Source organism: Crocodylus porosus, unplaced genomic scaffold (assembly GCF_001723895.1).
Source record: "Crocodylus porosus isolate Cpor-Errol unplaced genomic scaffold, CroPor_comp1, whole genome shotgun sequence".
Taxonomy (NCBI): Eukaryota; Metazoa; Chordata; order Crocodylia; family Crocodylidae; genus Crocodylus; species Crocodylus porosus.
Genome location: NW_017728918.1, coordinates 94,924,001 through 94,934,350, shown reverse-complemented (window position 1 = coordinate 94,934,350; position 10,350 = coordinate 94,924,001). Strand labels below are relative to the sequence as shown.

The 10,350-nt window shown below is 43.2% G+C and overlaps 1 protein-coding gene across 1 annotated transcript in view; it reads right to left on the bottom strand.

The window, feature by feature from the left end:
* Positions 1 to 10,350, bottom strand: part of SLC35F1 (solute carrier family 35 member F1) — a 465,278-nt gene that overhangs the window by 432,960 nt on the left and 21,968 nt on the right. The window contains exon 2 of the mRNA XM_019538195.1: positions 10,293 to 10,346. Coding sequence (XP_019393740.1) covers positions 10,293 to 10,346 — 54 coding nt within the window. The remainder of the gene's footprint in view (positions 1 to 10,292; positions 10,347 to 10,350) is intronic.

Below are 10,350 nucleotides of genomic sequence, written 5' to 3'. Positions count from 1 at the left end.
TCCTATGACCCCAGCTGACTTCCAGCCCTTTGGGCAGGGGGCTGGACTCGATCTCCCGAGGTCCCTTCCAGCCCTGATGTCTATGAAATCTATGAAATCATCACCCGTTGCTCCCAACTACAAGGCTATTACAGATAGTCAAAAAGCCTGAGGCTGAATCGATTTAATCTTCACAGATTAGTCTATGCTGCACAGATTGAACTGATAAGCAAGTGAATAGACATTCACTCTTGATTCCAGAAATGCAACCACATGCCTGCAGTGGCACATGCCAGAAGCTGAGGGGTACCCGAGCACACCTCCTCGCTGGCTGGAACAGACAGCTTGGGCCAGGGCTAGTCTGCCCACCCTGCGAGAGGGGGGTGCAAAGCATCCTGGGATGCTGGGGGACTGTGAGCTAGCTTGAAGGAGGCTGAGGGGTTGATCTCAGACAGAAGTCCAGTAAATCAATTTAACCTGCATCAGTTAGGTATGATACATCCATCCAGGTACAACTTAAACCAGTTTTGGCCATTTTGGAAGTGGTTTATGGACACTGAACTTCTGTTGTGTTACAGATTTGAACTGGTTTCTGATCACTTAAACCAGTTTATGTACAATTTCTGTCCCTAGCCCAAAGGATTGAGAAGGACTCTGCATACATATATGCATATGCACAGTGTACACACCCACATGCACAAAAGTACCAAAACCTTTGGCAAAACTGCTCGGAGAAAGATTATGATGAGAAAAGAATATATACTGAAGTGGTAAGTGTTTTCTTCCATCTTGAGAGAAATGAAAAGAGGAAAAGCAGAAAATCTAAGCCTCAAAAATAGCACTTATGCAATAAAACAGGAACAGACAGAACTGAGCACAGTCTGAGAAATTAAGCTGTCCGCAGCACAAATACTCACATTTCATATTTTACAGTCCTAACAATTTGTGAGCCCCCACACAGCTATTTTTGCATCTAGTGACTTCAGTTGAGCTTGAACTCAGCTCACAAGCCTGACAAACTTGGAGCAGTTTCTGGAACCAAACTTCATCACCAGGCTATTCCCTAAGCCCTCTTGGTGATTGTCCCTAATCAGCATTCAAGTGTTGATTTGTACGGCTATCTGCTGACTTAAAGGAAGGGAACACCTCACTAATAGCCCCAGTGTTTCTCCCTGCCTGCAGCAGCAGCAGTGATAAGGACAGAGGCTCTAGCCATCTCAAAAGACAGAGAGTCACAAAGAGCTCTTCTGATCACTGCTGGCATCTGGTCTTCCCCTCATTAGCACATTAAAGCTGCTCTGTCCATTCCATCAGAGCCACTCTGTCCATTCCTGCAGACTTCTCTATGGAGCCATTTACACTGCTGCTCTTTTGAAACCTCCTTAGTTCAAGAGGCACCAACCCTCTTCCCAAAGCCCCAGTTACAATCAGTGTCAAAAATTTCTTATGTACAAACAGGTACTCCATAAGCACAGACCTTTTGAATGTCAAAGTTAAACTGAAGCAGCTCAGGTAACGTGGCTTGCCAATGACCGACTCCTCTTGAGACTCTCTTTTCCAATCAAATATGTGAACTTTTCATTTTATAAGTGTACTGAACTCTGCAGGTTTCTGCCCTATTCAATTGCTACACTTACTGACAAACTCCTATTTCAGAATATGGCTAACGACATAATTATGTATGGTACAAATTCCTAGTAAAAAAAAAGGAAAGACTGGGACAGAGCATTAGGTCCAAAAATCTATCAAACTTCTACAGCAGAAACATGAAAGCTCTGTGCACTCTCTCTCTCTGTCACTCTTAAATCAAAACATTTTAAATTCTGCACATTTAGAGATATTGGGGTGAATTGTAATAAACTTCCCTCGACTGAAGTACCCTTTTTTTCCTCCCCCCAAACAAAACTAATAAGATATGGAGAGACACATTTCCCATATTCCTTGCACACCAAATCACAGGGAATTGTATCTGACCCTAGGAGAGATCTGTAGGTGGAATGATGGAAAGAGGAACAGTACGGAATTTTTGATCAGTTGTACTTCATATTGTCCCATTTTTCAAAATCTAACTATTATTTCCCCCTCAGTAATAACCTTTGGATAGAAGATGGCATCACACACTCATGATACAAATCTAACATTGCTCATTCTAAAAAAAGTATATATCTTTGGCCATCTCAGACATTAGAATAGGAACTGCGGTTTCAACAGAAAACCTTTTCCAAATAATAGTCACACAAACCCACACGTTCTGCAATGATCATATCTAAGATGATGATAAAAGCTGTAACAGGACCAAAGTGTTTACTTTATCTATACTCCAAAAGTTGCCTTTTTTAACAAGATAGCAACATGATTGAATATTTTTTCCTAAAGTAAAGCAGAAGCTATGGGAAAGGGGCCTCATATTCATTCTTCTTCATCTGCCCTTATTCCAGGTGGACTATAATAGCTATTTGTACTTTTAAAAAATCAAGATCCCAAAAGGAAGCTAATTCTTTTGTTTTGAACAAGAAAAGCTAAGCTGCTGAAGGTTATGAACACTCAGTCTTTTGGGGGATTGCAGCAGGGACTATATTTGATCTTCAAGTTGCTTTTAATTAAAGCAGAAAGGCTATAAATTATTTGGATTGTTGTTTGTCTCCCTAATCAGCCAACAGAATTACAGTTCCACTTTAGGGCAGCACAATACATTGCCTAGTTTGTATTACTCCTGGTCTAATTTTTCTAAATTCATAAAGTTTCATAGCTTGTTAGTATTTTTAGAACAATGTTATTTTCTGTCTGGTTGCAGCTTTTGAAGCTTGCAGTGCAATTTAAAGGGCTGATAATGTTTTAGGACTTTTGCTTTGATAATGAATAGTCTTAATAGTCTTGGCACTGGCAGCAGCATAACTGCAGGAGGCAGGGAGGGAGCGGGGAGGCACAGAGGGGAAGCAGGGCATCAGCTCTAGGCGCTTAGAGGGGAGTGCCAAAATAGTACTCCCCTCCAGTGGAGTCTTTGCCATGGCAGCAGCTTTGTGGCACCTGGCCATAGGAGCTGGGTGTTGAGACAAGGCAGGAGCAACAGAGGTCTGAGTCCCTGGGACAGATAAGACCTTCCTTCTCTTCCCCCCCAGCACTTAACACACCCTCTCCCTCACCCCAAGGGAAGTTTTGCTCAGGGCATCAAAATTGGTGGTTATGTCTCAGGCATACAGTTCAGTTCAACGTTATTTGAACTTTATTATAGTCACTTTATTATATCAGGTATGTGTCAAACCCATAACATATTAAAGGAGGCAAAAGTTTTATTCACACTTTACCCAAACAGGTAATAGGTGTGTTTTCTGACTAGGTGACTTGAGACAGAACAGCAGTTACCATTGGCTTGTTTTGGGAATTATATTAGTTGTCTACCTGAATTATTTTCTAGCCTATGCGAATTATCCCTTGTAATAGAATTTCATTTTCTCTCTCTTCTATCTGTACATCCCTTCAAAGATCAGCACAAATTCTGCCCCAACATTTGGGGCTTGAGTGACATGTAAGCAGTAAGCAGACTACATGACAGTTTTCTGCACAGGGTTGAGTTTTACCCTATGGGAGTAAGTACAGACAGTCAAAAAGCCTGAGGCTGAATCAATTAAATCTTCTCAGGTTAGTTTAAAATCGCATTGATTGAACCAATCAGCAAGTGAATAGGCATTCACTTTCGATTCTGGAAATGCAGCCACATGCCTGAAGTGAGCCAAGCCAGAAGCCCCAGGCCACTGGAGTATACCTCCCTGGTCACCTGAAGCAGACAGCTTGGACCAAGGGTAACCTGTTCACCCTGTGAAGGGGGAGGTTGAGGGGAAGGTACAAAGCATTCTGGGATGCTGGGGGACTGTCAGTTAACTTGAATGTGGAACAGGGACAGAAGTTCAATAAACTGATTTAAACTAAATCAGCTAAGTCTGATATAACTTCCCTCTAGGCTTATCTTAAACTGGGTTAAGCCATTTTGAAAGCCATTTATGCGCACTGAACTTCTACTGTATTATAGACTTGAACCAGTTTCCAGTCACATATACATATGTGTAGTTTCTGCCTTACCCTGGACACACAAGATAAGTAATTATAAGCAAAGAAATACAAAACAGAATCATTATTACAAACTGCTTTGGAGAAATGTACTTTCTCATCTTTCACAAATGAGAGTAACTGTAGAGCTATAAGTGGCATGGGATTCTGGGACAGATGGACTACCTGATTCTACTTTTAGCCGCAGGAGCACAACTAAGATGGATCAAGAAAAGCAACTTGGTGGGGCCGCAAAAATAGCAACCACAACCTCAGCCAGTGGTCTGTTCACTGCCACTGCCCCATGTACTCCTGCTGGCCAGGGTACAAAACTGACCAATTATGTGCTTAACCTAGGGCAAGGGGGGCGGGGGGGGGTTTCATGCTGCTGATGCTGTTTGAGCCTTCTGGGAGCACAATGATGGAAAAGTTAAGGCGTCTTACTGTAGCTCCATGGGCATGAGTTTTGATCACAAACTGAACGCAGACAAAAGACTATCTTCAGATGACCCATCTGTAAATGGGTACCTGGTCACTCAAGTTAAGAAGTCAAAGGCAGGTAGGCAGCATTCTAGTTATCCCATTTCCTTGTATGCTACTGAGTACAGAACTGACATGCATTAACCATGATAGCACTAAGGGCTGCCAGGTTCAGCAAGACCCCTTGCCTTTTGTACCGTTTGCTAATAAACTTTCAAAAACATACACCGTAGCATTAAAAATAGAAAGAGTAAGGGGGTGTAAGCAGTGTAAAAGAGTGTAAGAGATGCTTAAAACTAAACAGCAAACCATTAACAGAATTGTCGTCATAGAATCTGTCAAAAACAACAGGACACTGAAAAGGGTAAGACAAAAAAATACCATGCGTACAATACAGCACAGAGAAAAGAAAAGGAAAAAAAAGTAAACTACTACAACATGCTTGACGTGAATTTGACAGCAAACACGACTCCGTCTCTTAGTTGAGGCTTAAGCAAAAAATTGTTCTGTTCCTCAGTTAAAAAGGTGGAGGTAAGTGAAGATAAATTTTGCCAGTCAGATCAGAACAAACCAGAAACCAGAAGCACAAAAAAAAAAAAAAAAAAAGAGAGAGAGAGAATCTAAAAGATTTTCTGTAATTTCTTTTGCAGCTGAATTCTTAAAATCATCATCCAACACCAGAGTGGTGCTTGGTATAATTCCATAGTCCAGACTTTATGAAGTACTGTATGCCAGGCTTATATCTCCCACAATAGCTTTTTTGGGGTAAAATGGCTTGCCACAGCACCCAAGGTATTAATTCTTTTTTTTCCCCACCCTCACAATATCAGTTTCAGCTGTTCACCCAGTCGGTCTAAACAGAAATGCCTGAAGTAACAAGAAGAGGGAGAAGAGAATCTACTTTTTGTCCTTATTGGGATAAATGTATTGTCTGAATGAGACAACTATACCACAACTCCCCTGTACTAGTTGGCCATATTTCTCCAATCTCTAATTCGCTCATGGCATGCAAACTTTCTGACATGAAGCCAATACATGTTCTTTTAATAAAAGTCAGGAGGGCAAACAGGGTAGTGATGGGGAGATTCTCTGCCCTGATCTGCTTCCTTTATACAACTCGGATGATGCAAAAAGGGATGAAAAAAACCCCCTCACAACTACTGTGCTGGAATATAACTGCCTGACACAAATTTAGAGTAAACCTACGCAGCTCTAAACTATGCTACGTTGATCCAGAACAAAAGAACCAAGGAGATGCAACAGGTTGATGATCCTCATCTTCTCCACTTTCCATTTTTAATTAATTGCCTTGGGTGGTTGTATGGGAAAAAGTGGAATCGCAGTTTATTAGGCAGCCCTCTAGGATCAGATACAGCCACCTGAACTCCAACCAGAGGGTTCCACAGCCCAGAAGGGGAGCAGACAGCCAAGCAGTAAGCATGACGTAGCACTACCATATCATGTGAAACTTACTCCTGGGGCTGTAGGACAAGCAGTGGCCGGCCAGTGGGGAACAGAATGCCTTCTACCATTACCTGGTACCACTGTCTAAATTCAAATAGATTAGCTTAAAAACTTGTGGAATGTGGCTCAAGAACACATTTTCCATTCACGATAAAATACAACATCCTCTTAACACAACTACCATGGAAGTTGTGTCCTTTCTGGATACCACTGCTTTATGGATAACAGGAAGCTTGTTCATAGTGGGATAGGTCATTGTCACCATTCGCTGCAGGTCAAAAATATACAATTCAAAAGTTCCAATAAATGCCACAATTCCATCAAACATCTGACACTACAACCCCTCTGTGATGCTGACTTTTCTAGATTTTGTTTTACTTTTGCTTTCTGCTCTTGCCCACTCCCCATAGAGAAATGGCATCCTTCATAAAATAGATTTTTGGAGCCATCTACTTTCATCGTCAATGCATCACTCTTCTCTGCAGCACTCTAGGGAGTTTCTGCCATTGTTTCCATATTACCATCTCATCTTGGAACCTACTAGACAAATGTTTCACTTCATCTTTCAACTTTTCCTCCATATGCTTCCACAGCTTGCAAAACAATTTTAAGTGAGAATTTGGAAGGTAATTCAGAATTCACTAGGTGACCAGATGACTGAACCACTGGGTACATCTGAGAGAGAGGGGATGCAGAGCAAATAAGAGTGCCTTCCCCTTTTTCCCAGCTGGCAGGGTCCTTCCCAACCATGCCAATTCCAAGCTGTAAATAAGCTTCTGGCAATCTCTGCTGGTGCTAGTCTGTTATTTTGCTCATTTGTCTTTGAAATCTTTGCTTTATTTGGCAGGAAACAGAAGTTGAGCAGGAGTTAGCAGAACAAAATAAATAAACGAATAACCCTTCACCATGAGATCCCAAACAAATGCTAGGTAAAAGGTACAGGTCAAATGAAATGGGCACCTATTATTCTAACATTATCAGCGTATGGCTTCTAGTTTGCTGTCACTACCCTCCCCTTCTTCTACACCAGAAAGTTGTGTTTCATAGCAAATGAAATCACAAGCATTTTGTTATGTTTCATATAGAAGTATTTACATGAAAGCCATGGCATCATAAACAATTACAGTCATCATATTTTTTTTAGTTTAAATAGTAATGCTTTAAGCAAAACTCTCATTGCTACATGTTGCAAGACAGGAGGGCAAAAAGGATGATTTTAATCTAAAAATATATTATTATTTTTAGATGCAACATTTTTAAGGACCATTAAAAAATAATCAGTCAAATAGTGCCTGTTCTTTGGGATTGGAATGGGCAGGAAACAAGAATTCCATGTCAAATTTCTGAAGTCTCACTATTTGTTTCCAGGCCACATTGGAAGAAGGGTTGGATGGGAGGAAACAGAGATTCTTCCGTCTGAACTGACAAACTCCAAAAAGCCTGGTGGCTGGAACACTCAGCTGGGATGTGGAACAATCCTAAATCAAGACAAGAACTTGAACGTGGGTTTCCACATTCCAGGTGAGTGCCTGGAAAAAAAAAAAAAAAAAAACACAACACAAAATTCCCAACCAGACATAAATAAAGATACCCGAACAAAAAGATAAGAGTCACATCCACAAAATCCCGAGCAGAAGAACTATATGGAACGGAAGAATGAACCCACTAGCTCACTGTCACAGGCAGCCCCTTTGAAGACACGAAGACACTACTCCTGCCCCCCAGGAGCGGAAATAGGAGAGCATGCCTATCTGAGTGCTTATGACATAGGTCTGACTCACCATACCCTCAGAACTCCTTTGTCACCCTCCCAACTGTAACTTCTCTTCTTTAGAGAGAGTAAGTGTAGAGCTGGCAGAGACTGGAACTGCCGAAGGGAAGAGATGCAGAATTTTCTATATAAGCAGTAAGCATATATGAAAATTACCAAGGTCTAGCTGAGTGGAAGCACCAGGTAAATTTCACCATTCTGAGTTATAAATGTTATACAAGGGAACATATCAGATACATTTCTGTTGATTTCAACTATTTTTCTATCTTCCATATGCTTGAATACCCAAGTACAAATATTTTCTCCTAGAGAAATGTTCCTGAGACCTACAAGAGAACTATAGCAGTTCATTAATTGAAAGTAATGACAGTATTCTGTAAGGAATCAGACATATACCTTCAGGAAATATGGTAATAAAGATAATTCCATCCACTATATTCTGGGGAGGTCATCAGGTTTTCTTTTCCTCTTAGCAATTTACTCACATAGCACTCACCCAGGACTAAGTCAGATACAAGTACTTGTAACCCTCAGGTATTATTAGCAATGCTGTAGTTCAGAGGTTCCCAAACTTTCTTATTGAGTACCCAATTCCAAAGTTACCAGATGCCCCCACGTTTTGAATTTTAACCCCTTAAATGCCAATTATTATAATGAAAATTAAATCCGCTGTTGCACAATGTCTCCCGCGTGCCCCCCAGAGATGTCTTGAGTACCTCCAGGGATGTGCATATAACAGCTTGGGAACCCTTGCTGTAGTTGCTCTGTATGGCACGTAAAATTGCATATGATAAAGCAGTAGCTGCAGCTGGCTTCCCAAAAAGGAGCTGGGGATGCTGCTGAATTATGTTTCCTCCTGTTCTTGTGGAAAGTAACTGCACACATACAGACTCCCAGTTCACATTTGTTCTGAATTATTAGAAATCAGATGTGACCACATCCAAGCCAGCAGAAAGAACAGAAAAATTAAACAAATTGTTCCAGTGTTTCACAGAATTCATGCCTGCATTAGGTGAATCATCTACCCCATTCTCCTTAACATCTTAAAAAATTCAGTTTTGAACTGCATTGCATAGGCAAATCAAACAGTGTCTCATCAACGCTTCCCTGCTATTAGCTACATGTCTTCTTGACAAAGCAAACTTGCTTAAGTAATCAAAAAATTAAGCAACAACTGCTCCAGACCTATTTAAAATCTGCAGAGGCATGAGACTTTTGTTTGTTTGAGGTATTATACACATACAGGCACCACACAATAAACCCACATGCAAACAGAGACTACACGGATCGCCTCAGCGACGCCAATTTTACAGCTCTGTTCTGCCTCCTCCCATTTCATAGCTCCAGTCAGAGAAGCACCGGTATAACCTTCTTCAGGGATTTTGCCTTTCAAATGCAAAGCTAGAGAAAACCCAACATTGTGGAGATTCCCATTATTCGTTTTGGAGAGTTAGTCTCAGAGTCTCATAACACAAGCAAAGCAGAAACACTTGGACTCTAGTCTCTGGAGTGCAAGTTTTCTTAGGAAGGTAGTCACTAGCTGGGTGAAAGCTAGTTTTCTCCGATCTGGAGGACAAGAGGAGTGGGGAGAGGGAATCCAGGGTGGCCACAGCTAGTCAGCGGATGGGGTGAGGTACCCAGGTCTGTGCCAAGGGTGAACAATGAGGGGGAGCACTGGGTTATGAACTCTTGTCCTTTCCCATTAAGCACTGGGGGACAAGGACTCTCACCCCTGACCTTCCTAGCAAGAGGCCGCTTTTGTGTGGCACCTGGTCTCCCTCCGTCTCCCCAGAATGGCTTTACCAGGGGAGACACTCCAGCCAGGTGGCACCTGCTTTGCTCGCCGGGCTCTGCACCACCCACAGCAGGCACATGAGGGCAGGGTGGTCACCCTATCCAGAGGCTTCCAGGACAGGATAGGAAGAGATAGCACAGCAGCTGTGTGTGTGTGTGTGTGTGTGTGTGTGTGTGTGTGTGTGTGTGTGCGTGTGTATGCGCACACATGCACATGTGTCAGCATACATGAGGGTGTGAGTGAGCACGCACACATGAGAGCAAGGGTGACAGTGCGTACCTGAGAGCGTGTGCATGAGAGTGCGCGTATGTGCACAACAGCGAAGGTGACAGTGCATGTGCGACAGAGTGCACGTGCATGAGAACATGGTGCACACGGGTGAGGGAGACAGTGCACGTGTGAATGAGTGTGTGTATGTGTAAGAGCGAGGGTGACAGCACATGTGTGAGAGCACATGCACATGAAGCAGCATGTGTGCATGCACAAGAGCCAGGGTGGCGGTGCACGTGTGAGAGAGAGGTGTGTGCACAATAGCACGCACAAGAGTGAGGGCGACAGTGCACTTGTGAGAGCGCGTGTGCACGAGAGCCGGCGTGCACGCACAAGAGCGAGGGCGACAGTGCACGTGCACGAGTGAAAACACGCGCGTGCGAGCGAGGGTGCCGGCAAGTGTGAGGGCGGCAGTGGCCGCGGGCGGGAGCGAGGTGTGGCAGCGGGGCCCCCGCGCCCCCCGGGCCCGCCGCTGCCCCCGCGCCTCACCTGGTGAAGACTTTGCGGACCCGCTGGCGCACGCCGGCGGGGGAGGCGGGGAGGCTGG